A 26,870-nucleotide genomic window follows, 5' to 3' on the forward strand; every position below is an offset into this window, starting at 1 on the left:
ACTTAAACAACCAGCCAGGCTCATTATGCAGCTCTGTGATCACTCCATATATTATCCTTGCAGGCAGGTAGTAAAACAATGTGATTTGTGTCTCTGAATAAGCAAGTGGTCCAGCAGTGTGTGTGTGCGTGCTCCTAGCGGCGGCTGTGCAGCGCTCTCAGGTGACAGTGATCACTGAGTGCTTATTATATGCAGCCTGAGAGGTCAATGCATCAATGCTCAGGGTATACGTGAACATTTATGCAGCACACTCAATCAGAAGTGAGGAAGCAGCGGGTGGTTCTGACCAACAAGGCTGTGCACAGGCTTAGAAAAATCCCAGAGGAAATCACACACCTCCTCCCACCCCCCTGTTAGCAACAAATAAAAGGAATCATTCATCACGCTTCACATATGCACAAAAAGAAAGTCTCCTCTGATTGGAGTGACTCACAGAGCAAAGTAATGACTCATCACTTTCTACCACACGCACAGCAAATCCTCCTTTGTAGGTGGCCCATTAGGGGTTCAGCAGTGGAGAAAAAGTGGGTCACGGGGTCTGTCTACCTATTTTGAAGTATGACTGCACAATATGTTCCTTCACACCCGCTTTCCTTTTAACGTGTAGAGTAACCTCACCACTCAAATGCACTCAGAGATGCACACATTCGCCACGATTTTCTTAAGATTTTATAGGCTGGTACTCACTGCTGATCTTCGCATGCTGCTCCACGACTGAGATACAGGACGGCTGGTTTTAGTGTCTATGACCTCAGAGCCCAGAGATGAAGGAGGCATGTAGTGTCTCGCCCTGGACTGAATCGCCATCTGATAAGCCACCTCAAACGCCTGTCCCAGCGTTAGGATGATCTCGTAGGTCTGTGTCTGGAAAATAAAGATTCATTGTACTGAAATATGTGACGAAAAGCAAAGCTGAAAAAAACAAGACAAAATCTTTATGCGCTTTGCTTGTGTGCTCAGTAAACATTTAGTTTCCATAAAAAAACACAACTAAGCACCTTGTATTAGTAACACTACAAAGCTTGGACTAAAAAAGTCTTCTGAACGTGTTACAGTATTTGTTTTGAGTTAACCACTATTCAATTTGGTTTGCAAACACTTGTTTTCAGCAAATTCACAGCACACAAAAGCGCTGCTCTTCACATTTTTAGGATAATTACTTTGTATAATTATCCACAGGCTCTTGTTTGAATATGATGCATTTACAGAGAAAAGCTAAAGCAGTTTTTAATCTGACATTCTGTGCATGGAGGAGCTGTGTGAAGTATAAATAATCAAGGCTCAGTAGTGTTTTATTTGGCCCTGTAAAGATCTTTTTCAATGCAGTTCATTAAAAAAAAAAAAAAAACCCACAAAAAAAATGTCTCCCTGCAGTTAAAGTGCCCCCACAGTGGTCGATCTGCCAAAAATGAAACATCACTATTTACCTTTTAACAGACCTTTCGACTCAAATGACAACATAATTTGTGCTTGTGCATGGAAATGCCATGCATAGCAGGAGTGGGTCTTCAATCAAGCTATTTGATGAGCCAATCAAGAAAATAATCCATAGGATGCTCCAGGCAGGTTTAACTGCAGGATATCTGACGTCCTACAAGGGACATTTTGGTTTTCTTACTTTATTTACCAAAAAATTTGCAAAACATTCCACAATGATATGAAAATATGGGCTCTCTATAGTGGATTATTTTAATATATTACAGTGATTACAGTGTATTATGCTTATAGTTCTAATTCTATTATATCAATCACAGGGCTGATGTTACTCACCACTTCCACAGTGCTGAAGACATGACAGAAGTGGTGGCCACTCTTCAGATCCTTGGTAATGTATGCAAATGTGCAGAGGTCATCTGGGTCTTGGGCGGCACATGAGATATTCCTGATCTCATGTTCTGCTACTATAGTCTAATGAAGACAGGAATGAAGTGAGCGCTAAATGGGAATCAACCACTAATGGACAGTCAGAAAGTCGACAGCAGTGTTTGCGTTGGACAGGTCAATAATCAATAATTCCCATTACCTTTGTGGCTGCATCGATGAACTTAACACCTCTATAGGTAATGGACAGTATGACAACTGGACCCTTTTTGGAGTCCTTGGATTTCTGGAATAGATACAATAAAGAATAAGTGAGAAGAAAGAAAAAAATCACTGCCTATTTTGGGGAGTTTATTAATTGTTATGACGGATAAAAAAACTTTTCAGTTATTCTTGAAAAAGAAGGAAAAAAATAAGGTTTTGTAAGACTAAACCCAGATAATAAAGCAGTAAATCTTTGTCCATTTTCCTACAGTTTAGGCTTTGTCCTGTTTTATATTTGTGGTCTCTCTATGCTTCTTTTGTCTCTCTTCTTTCCCTTCATGTTTTCACCAGTCGCAGCAGATGACTGCCCCCCACCCCTGAACCTTGGCTCTTTTGGGCCAATATGCCCGATCATCTCCTTTATAAGAGCCTGGACACAGATCATGAACCAACAGTATTGTTGCTCACATGAAAGCAAGCAACCATGCTAAGGGTTTAGTTTCAGCTGTTTGCTGGCAGATACATCTAGTTGTTTATACATTAGTGTATTTTAGGGGACTTAAAATTGATTTATTATTGGATTGATGGCATGAACTAGCGTGGTGTTTGCCCACAATGTAAATTAAAGTAGTAAAAAAAACCCAAACAACCGGCAAGAACCTGTAAGAAAAAAAAAGCTTTTCAAACCTTATTTTGGGAAAATGCCACCAATCTTTTCAAATTAAAAAAAAGTATGTTTAACTGGTTACTCTATGCATAAAGTTAAAGCTCTCTCCCCAACCACGCGTCAGTGTTGGGTGTTACCACGATGGCTTTTACATTTGCTCTTAGAAGGACTTTGATAAATACTTACCCTAATTTTAGCACAGGCATCTTGTGTGGACTCAATCCCTCGTAGATCCCTGATTATCAATGATCCTAGATACTAGAGGAAAGAGTCAAAACACAATTTAAAAAATGATTTAAAAGTTGGTGCTGGCAAACTAAGTCAACTACAGACACAGACGGGCCATCGCGAGCACAGGATGTATTTGAATTAAAATGTCCTACGCTATTTCTTGTTTAATAGTGCAACGTCCATCTATATCATATATTTACAGCATATTCTGGCATCTATGCTGAAGACAGTAAAAGTGACTTACTGTTGCCTCGTACCCGCAGGAGTCCAGAATTAGTTTCTCAGGCTGGTGATGCCAGGCGGAGACCGTGGCATAGGTAGCAGAGTGGCTCGGCGGCCGGAGGTTTAAACGAGACTCTTTATGCCGGTCGCTGTGTCTGTCCTGCACAGATGCAAATTAACAGGCTGCTAAACGCAATAAAGAGAACAGACTGATCCAAGAACAAAAAAAATCCTCTGCCTTGTGTTCAATATTTGTAGATATTAAAGGGGATAAAACGCTATTATTTTCACTGTTTTGCAGGATGTTTGTAACCACACTCATTTCAAATACTAATTTGTGCATCCATCAAGCTGGCAAGGTAAAGGGTTTTTGACCGCTGAACATTAGTGTGAAGGCAAATGTCTGGTCAGCACTTTAATGCAAGTCTTTTATGCTAGGAAACTAATAAATATTCATGCATGCTGGGCCTTAAGGTCAGTGTAGGCTGTGCTCATTGCTTTCATGAATCACTGTCAGAGTAAAATATACTTATGATGATCATTACACACTAAGGTTTTATGGAAATGGTAAGTATTGATTTTTATACAGCAGTGGTACTATATTCCTTTTCCTTATTTGTAGATGCTCCTGTGTGCTTCCAGATTGGCCTCAGTGAGTCAGAAAGCAGCTATACCAGCTTGACTGTTTGTGTCGTAGTTTGACCTTTAACAAATGCTAAGATTTGATCACTGTGTTATTCTTGGTTTCTTTTCTTAAAGAAGAAACCAAGAAACTGAATTCAGATCAAAAACTGCTCAATGGCACTTCATGTTTTTTTTGTTTTTTCGTCTTTGGACTACTTCATCAAAATTACACATATTTATATATAAGAAATAAACTCAAGTTTTTGTTCATTAAGAATCAGCAGTGCTTCAAAGGTTTATTTGGACAGGGAGAAAATATCAGACAGATGATTAAATATGATATCAAGTTTTCCAACTATATTGATTCAAAATGTCAACTCCAAAATGTGGGTTTCCAAAACTTTCCATCGACTGTATTTTCTACGTACAACACATACAGCACATCCTTAAGACTAGAGCCACAAGGTGGGATGAGCTGATCAGGATACCTCCAGGACATCTCCTAGTTGAGGTTTATCAGGTATGTCTAATCAAGAGGAGAGCAACAGGCAGACCCAGGACATACTGGAGAGTTTATATATCTCCAGGACTAAGGACTAAGCAAGAGCTAGGAGGTGGCTGAGTGGAAGGATGTCTGAACATCTCTGCTTAGACCTGGCTACGCAGCAAAAATAAAATGTAAAAAACCCAACAACCTTGAATGCACCTCTGCTTTTTTCACTGGTTCTAGTTACATTTTACTTTAATCAATCACTCTGCACATGCACGCTTCAATGCAATTCAAACAGCAAACTTAGTTTTACATCCAGACCACCACAACACATTTAACTTTCGGCAGCATTTATTTATTTGTTTCTTTTATTTATTTATTTAAAAAAGAAAGAAGAGGTCAGAGTGATGTGATTATTTAAAAAGAAATAGCAATACCCCCAAAGTTATTTTTACGTGATAACAAGCAGCAAACAAAATGAGCCCCCCCCCCCCCCCCAAAATCTTAGACACTGGATAAGACAAATGATGTCAAACCTATGGCTAGAAAGACTAAATATACTGTAAATATTATGTATGTTAGATTGAAGGTCAAACAAGGGGTTGTAGAAAAGGTTTGCAATTAATCTGATTGACTTATTGTCAATGGTTTTCTGTGTGTGGAAACAGGGAACAGGCTGTTTTCTTTTCATCTTTGTCGTTTCTTTGTGCCTGATTGTGCTCCTGCATCTGCTGAAAGCTACAGACATTGTTGGAGAAAAGCATTCAGGTAAAAGAAGGTGGCACTCACTACAGAACGTGGCCTCTCGCTATAAGAACGCAGAGATACACTACAGTCTTGGTCGACTCCTCTTCGCCTCCGATCTGACTCGGTCAGGGGAAGGAGCATGTCCATGGAGCGACTGGTGTAGGGGTCCAGCTGACTGAGGGGAGATGTGGTCTGGGATAGGAGGTCATGGAACTGCCATACGCATCGACACCCACCCACCCACACACACACACACACACACACACACACACACACACACACACACACAGATTAATGATTTGAAAGCACCGTCTACACAGGCTGGTTTTCCTGATCTACGTCCAAGCCTAATCCTTGACAAAAAGAGCCTCTTCCATGGAGATTCTCAATTCTTTTTAGCCCAGTTTAATCTGCCTGGGAAATCAGCCCTCAGTATTTAACTGTTGTGAACATAATGATATTGAAGAATCTCATTCCAAAATTAGATTTCCGCTGCAGAAAGAAAAAGGATCCATTTTCTCACAAAATGATGTTGGTATAGAAAAACTGCTCAACCGTGCCATGCTGCTTTACACTTCAGCTCTGTCTGGATTGTTGTACAGTAAGAAAAAAATTAACTAAAATATAACAGCACACAGGAACGAGGGTAAACATGCTGAGGAAAAAGAAATCTCATAACAGACAAGAGTGACACGATATGTGTGTTATATCGAGGGTATGAGCAGAGCTATCCTTCTTGCTAAGCACATAAAGCATATCTGATCTATTAATCGAATAAGTGTCGACAGTGGTTAAATAGCAGCACTAACACTGCTGCAGTCTGGCTGGTGCTTTAAATAAAAACATCTTCCATCTTTTGGAGCTGACTGTATTTTTGTGAATTCTAGAGAAAATGTGAGAAAATGTGAAATGCATTACCATAATTGGGGACAGACGGCGGGACTTAGACGGAGCCTCTTCATAGGGTCTCTCTGCTAGAGAGGCAATGATCCTCTTCCTGTGACCCAGAGGACCAACCTTAATAACCTAGAGAGGACAACATCAGGGCATAGCATGAGACTTTCCACTGTACCCTAACATCCATATCTGACATACAGGAGTTTATCTAGACTAAACTAATATAGATACTTTATATTCAAAATAAACTGACACAGAGTTGGTGGCAAGCACCCCTCACTGGCAGGCATCCACAGGCAAACAGAAATGACTCTCGTCAATAATTCAACCTCAATCTGTTTTGCCGTAAGCTTGAAGTACCGCACTGTCTCCTTCTCAGGACACTCTATAATTTACGACCCATTTTTGGACATAGTGCTTAAAAAACACACAAGACTTTACTGATTTATGTACGATAACATGTGACATATGAAAAGGATAAAGCATAACAGTGTCACTATGTAAATACACACTGTGTTTGCCATTCACAGTATATAAACACTGCTGGTCTATGCACAGCATCTGTCTTGCTAAACATTTTTGTTTTTACAAAGGCCACTTCAGCTAGTGAGTCTAAAATCCTCACAAAAGGAACAATAAGCTAATGTTATGTAGTCGAAGCCCATCACCCCAAAACTGACAATTTGCATAATTGGCTATTAACATTCATGCTCATCCAGTAAAGGTGGATGTTGAGTGATTAATGTTACATTTGCAATTATGTCACGGGTACAAAATATTCCGTAACAGGCTCATATGATTCTTTGTCTGAAGCTTCAATTATTTATTCAGTGGGAGTCAGAGGCAGAAGAGGCAACTGGTCTGTGTGCTGGATTTCTGGTGCTGTTTTCATTAAAACCATGTACAGAATCCCAGTGAGGCCAGTGTGCACGAGGCCTGTGAAATGAGACAAAATTTAAATAGTAATAAAGAACACCTTGGGAATATACGGGGAACCAGCTCATAGATCATCTCAGTGCTCGATGCTGTTTGCTGTGAGACGCTGAGGAGGATGTCGGAGATGTAATGGGCAAAGTGAGTTCTGCCAAGATGCTCAGAGGCAGTTCTGCTACTCTGCACACTGAAAGTAATGTGCCCTGCACTCACACCCCCATCTTTCTGCATCGCAGTCTGCTGGACACCATCCCTCGCACACTGCATAGACAGTATGCTTGGCTGCTGCTCGACTGTTGCTGCTGCTGCTGCTGCTGTGACTGCAGCTGTTGCTGGTTTCTGCTAATTTACCGCCACAGTTTTTTGTGTTTTTCACAACTATGCACAAAAACAAACGAAGTGAGAAGTGCAAAAAAAAACAAAAAACAAAAAGAGAAACGATGACTCAATATCAGCTTTGTTACGGTGCTCTCTTTGCGTATGAGCCATATTGGATCATATCATTGCTGCTATTCTTTTATGATTCACAACAAAAAAAATTATATTTTCAACACAATCTGTTATAAATTAGAAAACACGGAAACATTATCACCACATTAAAAACTGACAGACAGATGTTGATTCCATATACATTAGTGATCCAGTCACACCCTCTCTCAGAGTAAGAAATATTGATCACATTATTGCAGTGAACAAAGGAAATGCACATTACTGTTGATTGATTGACAACCATTTGGTCAAATGAGATGGTTGCAGTCAGACAGCTGCACAACATTCACTCATACAAAAATATGGTATTGGTATATAGATGGAATTTATGTACTGCTTTATATAACGCACATTCCTGTCTCATCACATTCTGTCCGACGAACCTGCTTATATTGACTCTCACAATTCTTATGTCTCTGCTCCAATGTCAGCAATATAACGCTATGACATGTTTACATTACGCTATTTTCACATATGAAGTTTGGACAGTTTGGGGAAAATCGAGTTGGGATATTTTCCAGTTGTCATTTCTCAGATGCAGCACACATAAGGTAACAGCCCACTTCAGACATGTTCTAGTTTGGACATTTCTTATATCCACTAATATATAGGCAAGAAATCACCACTCACTCATGGTAAATTACCTTTTTATGAGTTTCTTGCTCTTCACATGAGCAAGATGATATCATAACACTGAATTTACACAAGCTTCTCCTTCTTATAAAGTGCAAAAAGGAGATAATGCTGCAGACATTGCACAGCTTTCATATTAAAGCAGTTGATCAACAATAAACTTCCACTTTGCAAGATCTCTAACATCAGTTACAAAAAGTGAAATTTGTACAATGTGAATAAACCAGGTATCAAGTAGCAAATGGAAAAACATTAAAAGGACGCCTATAAAGTTGTTGCAGCTCAATACTGCTTAAGCACTTTGATTTGTGACTCCAGCAGACAAAGCAATGGCTATTTGCAAATCATCATCACAGGCAGATTATTCCATTTGGATAATTGACATGTAGCCAATATTATCAATATTTCATAATAAATTATTTTTTTAAAAAAGAGAGCCGTCTTGAAAAATCTCTAACTATGGATCATGTGTTTTTCTACTTCCATATTCTAGTAATTATGTTTCAAACCTGTCAGGAAAACACTGTTCTCCATGTACACACAATCTTCACACATGTTGCACCCATGTTTCTAGGCAAAATTAATAAGACCGCCTCTCTAATCACTAATTATCATAAAATGTCACACTATTTCCATACGGATAAAACCAAATTACATTTCTCCATGTCAACAGTCACAACTTTGCCTCTTAATTTACACACATCTGTTAATTATCCACTAATTACTGTGTGGTGATTTTGTCTCTGCTATAGTTTTATGCAAATGCTTCCATCACGAAGCATTTCTGATATTTCAGCTCAGCATTTTAAAGTGCTGCTTAACTTCATTGGGAGCCACATATTAAGATGGCCTTGTTACTAAGGCTGTGAGAACTGGCCCACAGCATCACAGATTCAAAAGCTGACGACTTCATCCATCCACAGAGTTAATCAGTGCTGGACTGTAAACCCCAAAAAGACCCCAAAAAGTTCATAGAGCTTAATATAAAAGCAACTAATCATCAACTAAGGCAAACTTAAATCAAATGTTTACTGAATTATTTTCTGAGCACATGCTATATATCTGTACTTTAATTTTAACTGTTTTAGTAACTATTGTCTATGATGTAAATATGTAAAAATTTTGTGTGTTTCTGATCTATGTCCTGTGTCCTGTTCTGTTTGTATACGTGTTTTTTTTTTTTTTTTTGCTGCTGTTACAACCAAATTTCCCCCTGTGGCACAATTAAAGGATTATTCTATTCTATTCTATATCCATTTTTGTATGTCACATTTAAATACAATCAATATTCATGACTCTTGTCTTGTATGAAAAGTATGGTGAGTGATTATGTGATTATTTATTATTAAAAAATGTCTCAATTTATTTTAGTTTTTATTCATTTAGTCTTAGTTATGACTGGCAGTTATAATTTGAGAATATGATTGCAATATAATATATTATCATATAAACTTACCTTTTTCAGTTTCTTTAGACTGCTCTCTCTAACTGCTCATGTACCATATGTCTCATTTCTTGCATGTACAATGATACAGCAACACAACAATCCAGAAACACTCACACAGACCTCTCAGTCTCAAAAAAAACTTCATGCCAGAATGACAAGAAATAAAAACAAACTACATTTCTTCTACCTTTGTGAAATTAGTTTTGTAGCTATACAATACAGTTTCTGTGTGTCCCTTTTGTTTAGAGTGCATGTTTTCCTGGTGCAGAGTGTTTTTTCTTGCATCTGTGGTTTTACCTGACATTAGAAAACATGCTAGGTTAATGCTGCTTATGTCAGCCCATGACACTCTTATGAAAGATATTCATTATCTGAAGAATTTACTTTATGGTTAAAGAAAAGCTTTATATAAAACAATAACCTTTATGATTGCATGCTCTTGATGAAAATCAGCAAGACAGTTTAAAAATATTAACTTTAAAGATTTTCTTCCTTTACAATGAGCATGCTCACTCCTTGCGGTGCCACAGTGTTAGTCACTAGCTCACCTACCCACCTCAGCCATGACAGCTTTGTTATTCAAACATGAAGGTAAATAAAACACGACCCAAGCAACTGAACTGTAAACATAATGGTACAAATATAGAAGTACTAAGTAGAGTAGAGCATTCAATATTAATGGGTGAGCACTGACTATTGTAGACACAGTTAAATACTTAATATTACTTAATTATATTTTTAGGTAGCATTTATTTTATCAGAAAAAACGTTTTTGGACTCAGAAAGGGAAAAACCCATAAAACATTGCAAAATGTCATGAAACTCAAAATATTTTAGTAGAAAGAAAGAAATAAAAAATTTTTTTTGCTACCTAATGCATTTAATTACTCGTAGTGCATGCATTTATAATCTGAATAATCAGCGGCCTCTTACATTGATGATCTCCAGTTCCCACAGGTTCTTAACACACTCCAGTGTGCGGTAGCCGCTGGCAAGAAAGTTGGGCAGATATTCATGCAGGCCAAGGCCATCCAACCAAGTGGCAAGAGATGTGCTGCCATCACACCCCAGTGCTTTTACCTGTGGAGACAGATGCATCTAAGTAAGCAAGAACTGTGACTTTATGGAAGGACAATTTGGGTTTTCTACCCAACTAAAGCTGATTGCTGCAGCGGCCATGCTAGGCAAATAGCTTAAGAAACAGCAATGTCAGTTCAGCTCTTGACTGAAACATCAACGACTGCCGGATGGCGTGCTGTGAAATCATATAGAAACATTTATAGTCCCCAGGGAAGGTTACTCCTGACTTTGCTGATCCCTTCATATTCCATCTAAACTTTTCTCTTCTCTGGAATGAAAATGTCATTTGTACAACACTGCAAAGCTTATGATCTTAAGTGACAGTATATCAGCTGCTTCCACTTCTTTAGGTACACTTGTTCAAGTGGTGGTCTAAAGGAACTAGTACATGCCCATGCTATAGCACTGTTTGACCTGTTCATGCTGGTGGCCATGAAATGAAAATGATACGATGCTTTGCTGTAGGCACGTAAATAGGTAATTTTAGCCAATTGCTAGGTGGTTGCTAGGCAACATACAATAGATCATGTGTAATTCAGTTTTTGTGGATATAAATGAGATGCTACTGTGATGACATAAAAAAGATACAATACTTTTAGATGGTGTTATAATCGTTAAACACTAAAAACAAGTCATTTTAGCCTGTTGCTAAGTAATATCTAGGGAATCTGATGACATCAGAAACCTGATATACAAAACCTTCAGGAGCCTATGATGTACCTGCGTGCCAAGTTTGGTTGCTCAACTCCTGACTGTGTAGGAGGAGTTAGCAGCCAAAAAAACAAACACACAGACAGAGATTTGTACAGTAAATCAGTGGCACGTAGACACAGTCAAGACGATCTGCTCAAACCAAGTTCAAACCAAGAACATGGAAAAGAGTTGCCTTTTAATGAAGCTTAATTGAAAGCCAGCAGTGTTCTTTGCACTGAACAGTTTGGATAATATTGTTCCATTCTTAAAATAACTTCATCAGCTTCCTTCATTGTCCACCTCAAAGTAAATGTGCAAGAAATGGACATTGGAGAAATGGAGGTGTAGCAGTATGCAGACTGTAGAAGGCAAGATCAGAATGATTCACTATCGCACTCACGACGGTAAGAACAAAATTGGCCAGTGCAACTGTTACATGAGTTTAACAGTAATTTTGCATGCACAGTTGGTTTTTGTTCAGTTTAACAACATTTCTACAAACATCTTAGTGAAAGAGGCCAAATGAGTTCATTAAACTGTAATGACTTCCATATTAACCAGAGTTCAATCTCACAGAAAACATCTGTGAACTAAAACGGGACTCACATCAGTGCTGGACCAACTGCATAATGCTATCATTTCAATGTTTTTTTACAGAGTCACCGGTTCATTTGTGGATTAATGTTAAAATGATACCAGCGTAGTATAAAACATAATTCACTCAAGCATACCTTAGGTTTAATTTTTTTTATTGTAAATGAGGAGAAAAATTGTCTTTTAAAAATGGACAGTTGTCTAAATAAATGTAATAACTAGTGTTTTATGACTCGTTTTTTCATTTGCAGTGATATCAAACAGATATAAGAGTATAACAAACACAAATAAAGCCACTCATCCATCCATCCATTCATTCAACTATCCTCTTAATCAGTTGTCCAGTTGAGGGTCACTGAATAGGAGCCTATCCCAGCTATCATAGAGTGAAAAGTGTGTATTCCTGAATGAAAGATAATAGGTTTTAAATGAACCCACTCTGTCATTTTGTTTGCTTAGACAGCTTTGTTGCTTCAGGCTTAACCCACTCTGTGGACAGCATGAATACTCCTTCAACACTATAACACATATCAGGGTGCAATTTATTTATTTTTTAGCTTATTTGCTGTTGTTATTAAAGTACTTGTCCTTATTGTTTTTTTGTTATTTGAGATCCTGTCAGTTGCTGGTCTCCTTAGTGCTGAAGATAACCTAAGATATTAAGTACCTTGGGCAAGCTGCGTGCCGCGTGGAGGATTTTCTTTCGATGTCCTGGATCAGTGATCCCGATGTCTCTGAGATCCTGGTCCTCCATCACGTTACTTCCCTGCATGTGCACAAACACAGGAGAGACACACAAATAAACACATTCACACACAGGCACACACAAAGGCGTAGTCATCAGACATACGTGCATGCAAACAATCACATACACACAAGCACATAGACAGTACGCAGAATGGAAATGGATATACAGAACAATAGTATGCAAGAAAAATCATTTAAAATACCGTATACATATTTGCACAGAAATAACCAATCCACTCAATAAAAGTATCATGACTTGCTCCACAGCCTTACTGCAAGGGTAAAACTGTGACTGAACAAATACACACTTGCCCTTAACACACACCGCATGCGCAAACACGCAGAATATGCACATCTCTGACACAAACAGTAACAGCAGAGTGGGAGGACAATGAAGTCAAATAAATTGTGCATGCCAAGAGTAATCAATCTGATCTGGTGCGACTCAGCAGGAACAAAGCCTTCAGAATTGCTGCTGCATCTCCAGGATCCCTGTGCTGCTGTGCTTCATCCAGGGACACCAAACAGTCCAAGAGGAAGTATTCCACAACAATTTCAGACTATTTGTTAATTTAGGGTGTGGAAACAATGAACAATAGATTTTTTTTCTCACATCCTGAAAGCTTCAAAAAGAAAATTCTTCCCTTATTCAAATCAAATCCCCACTGCCTTCATTGTCTTATACTGGTTTATAGGTAGGAATGTAAATACAAGGAGAACCATGAAAATGAAGAGCTAAGCGTTTTTCCCTGACTGCTGCAGATTGATTCTCTCTGGCCAAGAATGTTAAAATGTTCTGTAGTCTTTACTCAATCTGCTCTCACTGGATTGGTTTCAGAGCACAATGCAGCAGTATTCACAGGCCTCTATCAGGGTGCAGTTGGGAGATTACTCACTGATCGCAAGAATAAAAGGTCAAAATGAAGCGGGCCTGATGTAAGGGAGGTCCAAAAATAGATCCTCCACTTTTATTAACACGGTTGGAAGTTTGATGATGCCTCGGGAGACTCTGCAAACTTGTTATTTCATGCTGCATTTGAAACATGTGACAGGAATGTATGGTTCAGTTCTTACATAGCTTATAAGCTATGGTAGTGTGATTTGATCTGATACGACTTGCAGATGTAGCCATGGTAGAAGTCCTTCATCTCACTAAATGCACTCAGTTAAGGCAACAGTGAATTAGAACTGCTCTATTCCCCTTCTCCACAGAGGAATAGTTTAGAAGCATAAAGATTTTCCATTTTTAAAGCGGACGTAACAGGGAAATGATAAAGAATAAAGAGTTTACGGATCAGAATGTTTATGTTCAGCTCCATACTATGATATTTGAAAATGGGGGGGATGTAGGGTCTGATGCAATATTAATGCAGAAGAGATGCAATATAAATGGATGATGATGGACGAACTTCTACGATGTTCTCCTCCACTAGATTGTTTATCTCAAAAAAATGAAATGTGTATTTTTTCACTCAAATGAAATGTGTGGCCATGAAGGCCAAGAGAATGAAAGCGACGGGTGCCCCACTTTTGGTAGCGCAAAAATGATTATCATCGTGTAAAAATTATGAGAATGGGCACACAGCTGTTCATAATTTATGATCCCTCAAAAGCTGCATCTCAGAGCAATCATCACATGCAGAGAGCCTTGCCGACTCATGTGAGCGGCTGCTCTCGTGCGCTGACGGGCGGGCACAAGGAAACTTTCCAAGCAGGACTATACAGTGTATCTTAAGCTGTGACAGCAGTGGGTTGTGGGCACAGTAAGGCTTGTGTGCTGAGACTCCTGTCACTGCAGAATTAAACTGGGAAGAGCTTTCAATCCCCTCTGGGCTCACAAACGATATAGTGTTTAAAGTAAAATCTGCTCTGGGTTTACCCTGATCTTATTTTTATGTGAAGTGATTTCTAGAAATGGTTAAATATTACTACACGTTCCTCTGGGCTCTATTGCATTGTTCCTAAATAGAGTGTTAATACATAAATGAAATCAAACATGACGGGAAACTGAAAAGGAGCCACAGTACTGCCCTCTACTGATCAGTTTACTCAAATTTGCAATGAATCCCACAAATGAGTTCTGATATTTAAGTTCAGTTAGATTGATGACATCTGAAGCAAGCCTAGCACAATCTAAAAGGTCAATATTAAACATTCACAGTGCCTGCCTGCCTACTCTGACCTTTCTTCTTGTTTGCAACCTCCACATCCTTGTAAATATCCACGGCTAATTTGCCTTGTGAAGCTAATGATTTATTTCCTTGATGCATCAAGTCCAGCAGGCACATTAGCTGTGGCATGAACATCAGAAAGGCTAATGAACCAAGTCCACATCACATTGTACCCTGGAAATCTTGATCAACATGGATTCATTCAATCCCAATCAGACGGTAAAGCTCGCTTTTTGTTCTCTAAGTCTACTATGATAAATGTTACATTTTGGGCAAAATAACAAAATACAGGCAGAGATACTGCTTAGTCAATTGAGGATGACAGTTATTCTACCTGGTTGTTGCATCTGGCTTTTGTTGGCTTATGTTGCCTATGTAAAAAATCAATAAGAAACAGATTTCTTCATCAACTAAATGAAGTACCTGCTCCCTCATTTACAAGAGGACTAAAAACACATAATGATTAGATTTAATCAGTCAAGGTTAGAAATCATCTTTTTTAGTGCCAAAGGACTCATCCCCTCAAATCTTATGCATTGAAGTCTGAATTTAATACAGATGACCTGAGTTTTGTACAGTACAGTACAACTGGCTGAATCCATAATGTGTTTTTGCTGGACATTTTCTGACTGAAAAAGTCAACTTGCCCTTTTATTCCTAGTGTACTAATTACGTAACAGCATTTCCAAATCTCTCAGTGTCTAAATTACTTCCAACTTAATTAACTCCAGTGTATTATTCTGGAGATAACTGATTTATTAGTGTAGCTGTAATCACCTTCTACCAAATACTGTATTCCTTTATTTTTACAACCATGCTCTTATAGTCGTGTTATCGCCTCATAAACAAATATAAATCTGAGTCTGTCTGAATGGTCACACTCTTATGGATTTCCACTATACTGCAATCTCATTTCTACCCAAAATGGGAAAAGAAATCCAGAAAAGACAGTAGCACTTATAAACTATACTGATTTGTCAATACAACCACTCTTTTTTTCTGACCTCACTGGTCTCACTTGACTGAGCTCCACTGTGACATCGGACACACTGTATCATATAACCCATGGTGCTAATGCAGCTCTGTGGCCTGAGAAATGTTACCCCCAGGCCTACTTATTTACAGCATATAGCCATGTTTTCAGAGAAACATGACTATCAGATGAAAAGTGGTGTTTTTGGCTATCCCTGTCAAATGCAATATCAGGTTTCCTCACAATGTTCTTTACGGGAAACATGATAAAGCTTTCAGCCAGATTGTGGACATCATTTGAGCTTTAGTATGAATATATTAATATTAGATTCTTACTGGAACATAAAAAAATGCTAAATTGTATAAAATTCTTCAATAACTTTTTATGTTTTAGGAAAACTTATCTATTTTTTTTAAACCACTACAGTGGTTGATTTTGATCATTTTTTACCGTTTAAATAATAAATTAGAAAATAGAAAAATAGATGCATGCAAACATGTGTAATGCAATTGTAGCATATCTTTGTAAGAAAAAAATAGAGCACAACAGCATGCTGCTGCAGTGTAATCATCTCTTGTAAGGTAAATGCAAGACTGGCCCACCATATGGATAATATAGAGAATAATCCGTGGAAGATTTAATAAGATTTAGCAATCAACCATGCAAAGCGTATCTAGGATAAAACATGCTGTGGTTATATTAAGAATTGTTTGTCCTGGTTAGGTGACTATATCTAAACAGAGGTCAAGTACAGTGGCTGTAAATCAAGGGAATCAATGTGGAGACGGACATCTGAATTTTACAGTAAATGAGATGACTGGGAATGCTGGGAAAAAAAGTTAATGAATGTTGGCTGTCTCTGTGTTCCCACTGGTGACAGCTCATACTCTTTATAGGGATTCAGGAAGAGGCCATAAATTTTAGCTGGGTCATGCGTTGCACGGAGGTGAGGAGGAGTTATGGAGGGGAGATGGGAAAGTGTTATAAAGGAAGAGAGAGAGTGGAAGGGTGAGTGAGCGATAGAAATAAGGGGGCGTGGAGTTACCAAGAGACAAGCAGAGTGGTGACATAAAAAGACTAATGCAGCTTGTTTGACAGCGGAGAGACAGGGTGATGTAAAGTGGAACCGACCCTTGAGATGACATGCTGCAGGTGACTCACCATGAATCGTAGGTCATCAAAGCCATTGAGCAGGAGCTTGCTCTCGTACTGCGGCAGCCCCACGTGCTCCAGCCACTCTCCCACCGGCTGGTCCAGGGCTTTACCACAGGCCCCATCTGCCGAGAGAGGGAAGCGCTTCAGCAGGGAGAAGCCGTTCAGCCGGTAGCAGCGGCACTCAGAGGACGACACATGGCATTGCCACATCATCCTCGGCCAGCAGAAGCAGAGCCGAGTGCAGCAGCACCAGGCAGGGTAGGGGGGAGACAGGGTCCAGGCCGGGGGTGAGGGGCTCCCACAGTACAGGCGGGGGCCCGGCTAAACTCAAACACAGGAGGAGGAAAGGAAGTGCTGCAGGCACCGCTCAAGCCCTGCAGGGGACTGACTAGGCTAATATACACCCACTGGTGTTAGTGTGACTGACTAGATATGTCAGGCAAGGGTGGAGGTAGTGCGGGGAAGGGAGCCCATCTGAAGCTCTGTATTGTTAAGTTATGTTGGACTGAGCCACTACAGCATCTTCCAACAAACCGAGCTCACTAAGCATTCCTTTAGTGAGCAGATGAGCAAGTGTAAAAACAAGTGCCTAGTTCGTCCAAAATCATTACAACACACCACTACAAGTCAAGAGACTAGATCATTTTCAGACTGAGTGGAAATGGAAATTATGTTTCACTAAACAAGACATTTTCATATACCTGACATTATTTACTCTGTTAAAAATATCCCCGTCACTTATTCTAAAATCAGAAACTACTCCATCAGGATGTAACACAGAAATACTCAGCTCCCCCAAAATGAATCTGTCAGGGTTTTCACCACATACTTGTAAAGCTCTGGCTGAGTCCCATGGCTTCATTGGTCAACCTCTTTGAGAGCTAGGACAAGGCTCATACAATGAAGGTAGCAGCATTCTAAAGTACTGTTGAGGTACGCGTGTTATTTTTGATCAAGGAATAGACATTTGCTTAAATCATATTTCGTCCTTACTCCACAGCCACACGGAGTACGGTCAGGTAGACATATTGTAAATCCTACATCAAAGAAACGTTGGGTTAGGCTTTCCACAGTGTGCTGATTCCAAACTCCTCAATTCATAATAAAATCCAAGTTTAGATTCCTTGATAAAGCTCCACGTAAGCTGTCTGCCAGAGGAAAAAGGCTCAGTGTCCTTGGTGGTACCAGTGCTCCCTGTGCTGCCCACATTCACACTTTTCAGCAAGCTGCTGGATGTGCGGCTAAGCCAGAGAACGTGCTTCTCATCTCTGAAAGCAGTAAATCCAGGTTCAGATCCAACAGATGGCAGGTGAGCCTCTTGACTCTGAAGCGAGGATCACTGCAGGACCACAGTGCCGGTTAAGGTAGCTCCTTCCTGAGGCAGGCGCCCCCCACTCCCTCCCCAGCCCACCTGGTTCTTCCCCTCGCTGGGTGCAGCTAGCAGCCTCTGTGCTCAGGGCAGAGGTTTGCTGCATCCCCTGCCTGTCGGAGACACGCAGGCAGCGCAGATGCAGTCACAGCAGCTTCTCCTGGCTCACACACGCTACCCCTCACTGCTCACAGGGCATAGCGTCCTCACGCTGGCTACTTCTACACAGGAGACCACCGATCTGCCTCAAGCTCAGCCACTGCCGCCACGTCCTTCTCACATCCACGACAGCCAACAGACTCACTGTTCATCCCCCCCTTCTCATCCGAGCAAATCCCTCAAGCTCTTCTTTGTAACTCCCCCCCCCCCTCTTGTCTCTCTCGCTTCTCTCTGCTTTCTTTCTCTCAATCTCATAGCCCCATACCCATACTGTGTGATCGCACTGCAGGGCTGCCGTATGCTGCCTGATGAAGTGGGGTGCTGCTCCACGTAACCACCTCTCTCTCCCACTATATCACTTCCCCTCCCTCTGCCTCTCTCTCCCTCTCTGGCTTGCACTCTCCCTCACTCTGTCTCGCTCCTTGCCTCTCGTTCTCAAACACACAGACAGATGCAAACGCACACACACTTTCTCTCTCGACTCATCGTCTGTCTGTCTACCCCTTCCCATTATATCTTGCTCCTCTTTCTCTCTCAATAAAATGCACACATACTCACTCTTTTCTGGCAGTGTCTCTCTAACCTTAACGTACCTCTCCCCCTCTCTCCCCCTCCACTGCACTGATTAGAATTGCACAGAAGCACTCTGATCTTGCCAGTGCAGAAAGGACACCACCATCAGAGGCGAGGAACAAGCTCCGAAAGCCCCAAATCACAGTCTTTTCCAGCTAAGAATGACTAGAATTTAAAGGGATGATGGAACCTCGATCCAGTTCTGCAGGAGCCACGCCAGTTTTTTTGGCTAACATGGGATATTGAAACAAAGACTCTGCTCAAATCCCTGCTTATTACCAGAAGGCTTTAATTCATTTACATCTTACTTTGATGATAGGACAAGGGGGGCAGCATTGATTCAAGTCAGCAGAGTTTTTAATGCACTTGGAGAAGAGAAGAGAAGAGAAGAGAAGAGAAGAGAAGAGAAGAGAAGAGAAGAGAAGAGAAGAGAAGAGAAGAGAAGAGAAGAGAACATGTCGAGACCTGCCTCTTCTCCATCTCATCCAGCATGACAGAAAAGAGGCAAATTCCATTATGTACTTCCAGATGCTGATGTCATGTCAACCATTTTTAGAGCACAACAGAGGCTTCTTACAGGAAAAAGCCTGCATAAGAAAGTATGATGACATAAAAGTTTTAGAATTGGGGTTAAAAATAAATAAATCAGATCATGTGTGGCATTAACATGTCTTTAGTAATCTGATCACAACTGGACAACTGCAGAAGTTCACACTTGGCATTTGAATGCCAAGTTATCGCTTTTAATCATAACTACAATTTGCAACATCTCAAGACACTTGAATTGGAGGTAAAGACAATACAATGATTGAGCCCCCTGTGAGCTAACGCTTCATGATGGTGGGAAGTAAGGAACCTCTTTTAAGTGGAAAAGACATCCTGTAGAACCAGTATCGGGAAGGGGCAGGCATGTGCCTTGACTAGTTTGGGGGTTGAGGGAAAGAGAATAACGGGGAAAAAAAGAGACAATGACAAAAATGTGAAAGGGAAAAGTCAAAAACTAATGATAAGACCAAATGCCACCCATATGAAAAAGAAATAGGAAAAACTTCTAAAAGACTTGCATCAGCTTTAGCTTGCTTCATATAATGAATCATATAAGGCTTATATGATTTACTCATGAAAGTGGCCACTTTCTCATTACTTTCATATATTGTTTTAGGAAGTATCCAAAACTTACAAGTTTCATTTATATAATTTTTGAAGGGATCTTATATCTGTTTTCACTCTTGTATGCTTTTCATACAAGTTTCACACAAGACAGATACAAACTTTATAAGATTTATATATATCTTTTCCATATGGGCAGACTCCTGCTGCGGTCTAATTTTTCAAACCAGTGTCTCACTGCTCTACACGACAGCAGATTACTGTACGCTATCACTAAGTAGATGGCGGCCCCTTCCTGAGCCAGGTACTGCCAGAGGTTTCTTCTTGTTAGAAGGGAGTTTTTCCTTCCCACTGTCACCAAAGCACTTTCTCAGAGGGGTTGGGGCCTTTTCTTTCTTTGTATTATTGTAGGCTTTACAATATAAAGTGCCTTGAGGCAACTGTTGTGATTTGGTGCTATGTAAATAAAACTGAACTGAACTGAATTGAATTGCATTAAAGTGCCTTTCACAAATTATGAAATCATCCAATAGTCTTTTGCAGAAGTAATAATAAATAATAGCCACAGGTGTTCAAACTGCTAAAGCCAATGGCAGATGCACAGCTGTATTTTAGTGACTACCAAAGCTTCAGTTGACTAGTGCTACTCTGCAGGCAAGTGGCAACTTCCTAGGCTGAAAAATGAAGCCAATGCTAAAGTACCTGAAGTAGACAGCTTATAGTTATTGAACTGTAACTTTCTTTGTGGTGTTGGTGACTTTTTGACATTTAAACAGTTCAAGAGTCTCTGCCTCAGTTTTATTGCATGAAATTCTATTATTTTATGTTTTATTAGAACTAATTTATGAATATGTGTGGTATGTGCTTTGCACCTCCACAGTTTATGGAAGCATTTGCTAACCAAGTTTAGCACTTCATTTTTTCGTCTAAATATGTCCATCTTTCATTACTCTGTCTTTTTCCCACAACATGTCAGGACCCACTAACCTAACACCCGAGCTTTAAAATGCAGTCTACACAAACCAATCCCTGATGTCCCAAATGCTACGTTCATCTTTTATAGACAAAGAAGGTGGATCAAACCACCTCCAATGGGGTTTGAGCTATGTGATCTCGGTACATCTTGAGTATATTCACACCTGTAATTAGAACTGTCCACCTGTGATCTTGACCAAAAATGCATGTTAATGACAGGTGAACAAGGCCTGAAAGACTCTCTCACTCACCTAATCAAGGTGTCCAGTGGTGTTATCCCAGTACAGCTCCAGGCAAAGCATTATTATGCAGGCTTTCAAGCAGCCTGCAATCACCTCACACATTCCCCAACGGGTAGCCAGCCAGTCAGTAAGGTAGAGAGGGCGAGGAGAAGCAATGACAACACAGGGAGGCAAAGTGAAGGGCTATTGATTGAACCTTCTCTTTAATTGGCCACGTATACCTTTGTTTCTTCGCCCTTAACAATTAGGTGAAAGACCAAGTCAGGTCTCAATGACCTGTCAGTCATCCACAAGGACCGATGCTCATCATTCGTTATCAGGAAAAGAGGCTGCTATTAAATTTTCTGTGACTGAGGACAAGAATGATGGATAGGGGGAAGGAGAAAGGAAGGGAGAAGGAGAGAATGTGCAAGAGAGATAAGACTGAAAAAGACTAATAGAGGAGGAGGCGATGAAACATATGGGTGAGATAAGATGGTAATAGGAAGTAAGAAGGATTGAAGTGGACTAATTATGATTCACTACAAGATCCCACAACTCCTCCTTCTCATACTTTACACTTTTCTTCTAAGCCTCATACCAAACTCAGCTTTTACGATACAACAAAACTGCTCAAAATACCATCCACCCCACTCAATTTCTTCCATTCTTTTGGGACAGGAACACCTCCCACGATAGTAAAACCTAATTACTGACTGACAGAGGATCCAATTCTCCTTTGGGGGGTGGGGGGAAATGGGTCACTGTCTTATCCCCTGTTAAACAGCCCAAGCTGTCAAATCTGTCCAAGTGGGTTTCTGTGCTGTGTGAGCACTACAAGGTCTAGACTTGGTGCCATGGAACACCCCGAATGGCCTATTTACCGAAGAAGAGGTAGAGGTTGTGTGCAGATAAAGCCATGCCTCTTTATCAGAGCAGGAGAAAAGCAGTAGCGCCTTGTCAACACACCCAAGCACTGGAGAAAATGAGCCGCAAAGCTGAATTAATTCAGAGAAACTGAAGGCGGACTCTTTTCCTTTGAACGTCAGAGTGTGCCTGTACACAAACCGAGCCGATGCCTCCTGTGTGCTGTTAGCTGTGCGGTCTCTTTCTCCAGTCCCTCTCTTTTTCTAAGCACATTTACTCAGTGAACTCTTAGCATACAATCAAGGCACTCGTGATGGGCACACAACACAAACATCATTATCTTTGAGGATTTATATGGTACAAAACTGCATTAAAATTCTGCTAGCCAAGAAAATCTGATTCTTTTCAGAAATTGCTTTGAGAAGATGAATGACCATCCTTGACTTGTGTTATAACGTGGATAAGGTTTTCCTCATCCTGTCACAACAAAAGCTAAAAGTGGAATAAAGATTTACAATTTAGGTTTCCATCTTTGTGTAATCCCTCCTCTCCTACGTCTCTCCCCTCCTATCTATGTGTACCTCCTTCCCCATGTGATTACTCTGAAGGGTAGCCGATCGTTCCCTTACACAGTGAAAAAAGAAATATGACCTTTTTATTAAGAGACACACAAAAAAAAGCATCAAAAGCGTCCTGGCAACCATCAGAACTAGTTGTGCACAATCTCCGATTTAAATCGGAGCAGCAAGTGTATGACTCAGCTGAATCTGGGACACTTTCAGCATGTCATTCTTCAAACAAGGACTATTAATAGCACACACCTATAAGTGTAGAGAAAACAAACACCATATTTGCTCTTACGTATTGTGGAATAACTCCAGGTCTTAATTGCTTAGATAGCATTTAATCCAACACTGCTCACTGAGCTGGAATTTAAGTCAAAATTAAAATGATAAATTAACAAGATTTCCTTAAAAAAGATATATTTGATCTTTAAGATAATGAATGAACAGAAATTATCCTTAAAAGAACTGCATTGTGATGAAATAAGTACATTTAATGATTTCTAAGAACAGTTTCTTTTTATTGTTTTTGATATACTTTTGTCTTCTTCTTTTAAAAATGTACATTTCTAAATTGTGAGATTCTTAAAAGCACTTTGATCTGCATTTTGTTACTTTAGGGGAGATCATAAACATTAAGAATTTTCACCTCATTATTGCCACTCAAAAAGCTGTCTAATGTTTATTTACTTTTACAATATAGGTTTTACTTCTCAAGGCTAAAAGAAATCGATTGTCTTCCTGACATGACGACTGAAAATAAAATTTAACGCTAAATCCAAAACAGAAAATTTACAATCTTCACTATTTTATATTAAAAGTGGTCAAAACAATCACATAAATACACCAAATGAACATATGTAAGAGGATTACAGGAAGATGTTATGGAAGAAATGACAGCATAGAATCAGAAAATGATGAAAGAAACTCTCTCGTTGCTTTGGTCAGCAGACACTGCAGCCCATAAGGCATACTGCACATTACTAATGAAAATGTTATCCCAATAAATCTGATGAGACACATAAAACGCAGTCCTGTGCAGAAAAACGCCCTTACACAGTCCTGTACGACAAAGCCTCCTTTCCTACAGAGTATGCGATGGAGGTAGGTTTACACTGTATCAACTCAGTTGTGTTATCTAAACAAACTGAGATGATGCCAGCTGGCTTCTCCCTCTGTACTGCCTGAAGGACACTTGATGAAGCGTACTATCAAATCAAGCCCTATTGAGATCTACAGTAACACGAGAAAAAAAATTACAACACCGAGGGGAATTTAGAATTTGATTTCCCATGAAGTGGAAACCTTGTGAGTAATAAATAACAACAATGATGTGCCAAACAAAAGTCAGCATGAATCACTGTAACTTGTGAGAACAATAAAAGTGCTCTCCGTCTTTTCTGAAGGCGTGTTTAAATGCCATGAAGGAGCTCTTGCTGGTGTAAAATGACTGGTTGCAGATAATATTATATATAATTCATGCTCAATAAACTCATCAGAGTTAAATGAGTAACATTTCCTTAATACCCCAGACAGTGTTGTTGTTTTGCATTTACACCACAAAGCCAAATCTGTGGAGAAGAAAAGACTCCAAATTCAAGTTGGTTATTGATGGATTACCTGAACTTGGTATGGGCTGCTTGTTTTTAGATGTTTCAATTCCTGCTCCAATTAAGTTCATGATCTTCTCAATCTGTTGAAGAGAATAAACGTGAAACACTGGTGAAAAATTACCTTACCCGAGACTGACATATTAACTCATGACTTTAAAACAGAAGGCAAAACATCATAATGGATTGACTTTAATGCATTAATGTAAAACACACATCCAACCTTCCTTTATCCTATCTGAGCCAAACCAATTATAAAACAGGAAGCAGTGAGACTGCCGGGAAAGTTAGGTCTGTGCACTGCTACTGCTGGGAGTGTTGGAGAGAAGGCAGGCTACTTTGCATTGATGGATTACAAGCAACAGTCCAACGTGGACAGCAATTCAATGACTAATGCTTCACTCAGCAAAAACACAGACGGTTGATTAAGGTGAAGCAAGAATATCTAGGAAGTTCTGTAACCAGGTCCAAAATGCATAAACTAAGCCCCAAGAGAATGAGAGCTGCTGTTGACTGTTTCAGGGAGTAACTGATTGCCCCCTCAGACCTGTGTTATTTAGGCTTCGGAGAATAAAGCAATAGCTTACTGCAAGATTAAGCGTGCACAATGCTGCATGCAGGAGATTACAGAACAACTCAAAGAAGAGTTGTTCTGGGGCTTAGAGCTGAGCGTGTTTATTTAAGAGGACTCTGATTTTCCAGAGCCAAAATATATTTTAAGGTTGTTTGTTTGTTTTTGTTTATTTTGCTGAGTAACAGAACATTTGTGCAGATTCTAGTGAAATGCTTTTGGGGACTGATAAAGGTATCACAGCTGATATTTGAAAGGCAAGGAAGACAAGCTATGAACATTATTTTTTTTTCCATCCCAATAGGAATGAATATGCACAGATTATACACTGAATCTGTGGTATGTAGGAAGTACATTTCAGCAGTAGAAGAATACTCCAGTGTTTTATTATTGCACTTCATAGACTTGATTTAAAGTTTGTCAAAAATTGAAACACTGAAAAAGACAAGATAGAATTACTTTCTACATTTTTCATTGCATAAAAATTATAACAAACAAACAAGCTTTAAACTCTACACTCCAAAGTTTGATAACCCTGTGTGGATTATCTGCGATTTCTTGTTGTTTTTATCAGTAGTTTAATTATCTGCAAGTGACTATTGCATTGTTACTAAACACAATAATTCAAAAATGGAACAGTTTGACATCTTCAAGTTGAAATTCATAGAAAATAAACTAATAAAATGAAATCTGTTTTTGCATGTTAATCTAGAAGTTTTGCAATTTTAGGAAATGTGAAAAAGAAAAAATATCTAAAGTTTGGACTTTAGCCCAGTGAAAAAAGATGAAATGGCTCTGAAACATCCTCTTCATGACACTGACATTTAAATGAAGCTTATGCGTAAGTTCAGTAAGGAAGATCTGTAGTCACCCATCTGTCTGCTTCCCAGGTGTTGATGGATAATCTAAGCTTTACATCAATTCCACTTTCCCACGCTGTCAAGTTGATTATGACATCACAGGTCTAGTCCAATCAGTTTTCTGCCAGCCTCCTTCAGGCCGATCAGCCTTTACTCAGCTACTTTAAATCTCACTGCGCATCTGTCATTCTTCCTTGCAGTCGCCTTTGTGCAACCCACCTCCTCCCTATCACTGCCTCTCATCACTCAGGCTCCATTCAAGCCTCCATCTTCATCTCCACCACCAGCGTCTAGACTCTGGGGGGGGGTCCTGCCCTTCTCCCTATCACTGTACTGCTGTGCTAGGCCATCGGGGTCTGAACGCCAAATACCTCAAATTGAATTTTGTACATCAATAAATCACGTTCAATTCATTTTAATGATCACTTCTTATTGAACCGAAGCTTCCTGTTGTTCCAAATACACTTATGTTCACTATCAATTTTATTCAATCGGTCATGGTTTTGGTACAACCTAAACAACCCTAAACACCAAGCTAAGTTCTCAGTCGACAACACCTTGGCAACCTCTGGTGCTAGGGAAAAATGTGTAGGTGAGTTACAAAGTTACAAAGGAAGTGTTGCACCAAACGCCTCATTGTGATTGGTCACTAGCAGAATGTTGCCGTTGCCCATAGTTTGTATAGAAGACACCAACTTGCCGGCAGAAACTTGCATACTACTGGCTGAGTGGTAGCAAAACTTGAAAACGTTTGAACTGTTTGCTAACAGGTTGGTTCAATACAAACTATAGACAACCTTGCAAATCTGCTAGCAATCAAAGTAAAGCTGTGTGGCTAATTTTGCACAATCACTCACCAAATGGCCGGGGAAAAAACATTCACCTTCACCTGCTAAAAACATTTGGTTAAAGCTTAAAAAATAAAAATAGAAATCCAAAGATGAAATAGATGTGAATTTTATTTGTCTACTTATTCATTTTGTTAACTACTTCTCCAACCTACGGCTGTAGGCGGGATGTGTTCTATCTTAGCTGTCACAGGGCAAAAGAAAAAGTACATCCTGGACAGACTGCCAGTAAATTACAGGGCCATCAAATGAACATCCTTATATTTTATTTATTACAACCCTATTCCCCATTCCTATGAATAATAATCACTATAATCACTGGCCAG

At 39.7% G+C, this 26,870-nt stretch overlaps 1 protein-coding gene across 1 annotated transcript in view; it reads right to left on the reverse strand.

The window, feature by feature from the left end:
• Nucleotides 1–26,870, reverse strand: part of anks1ab (ankyrin repeat and sterile alpha motif domain containing 1Ab) — a 49,175-nt gene that overhangs the window by 5,176 nt on the left and 17,129 nt on the right. The window contains exons 3-13 of the mRNA XM_031739851.2: nt 24,276–24,348; nt 16,825–16,940; nt 12,440–12,538; nt 10,339–10,485; nt 5,925–6,032; nt 5,049–5,219; nt 3,168–3,305; nt 2,879–2,950; nt 2,024–2,107; nt 1,771–1,908; nt 688–864 (exon numbers count right to left, since the gene is read on the reverse strand). Of these exons, the coding sequence (XP_031595711.2) occupies nt 688–864; nt 1,771–1,908; nt 2,024–2,107; nt 2,879–2,950; nt 3,168–3,305; nt 5,049–5,219; nt 5,925–6,032; nt 10,339–10,485; nt 12,440–12,538; nt 16,825–16,940; nt 24,276–24,348 (1,323 nt within the window). The remainder of the gene's footprint in view (nt 1–687; nt 865–1,770; nt 1,909–2,023; nt 2,108–2,878; nt 2,951–3,167; nt 3,306–5,048; nt 5,220–5,924; nt 6,033–10,338; nt 10,486–12,439; nt 12,539–16,824; nt 16,941–24,275; nt 24,349–26,870) is intronic.

Source organism: Oreochromis aureus, linkage group 5 (genome assembly GCF_013358895.1).
Source record: "Oreochromis aureus strain Israel breed Guangdong linkage group 5, ZZ_aureus, whole genome shotgun sequence".
NCBI lineage: Eukaryota > Metazoa > Chordata > Actinopteri > Cichliformes > Cichlidae > Oreochromis > Oreochromis aureus.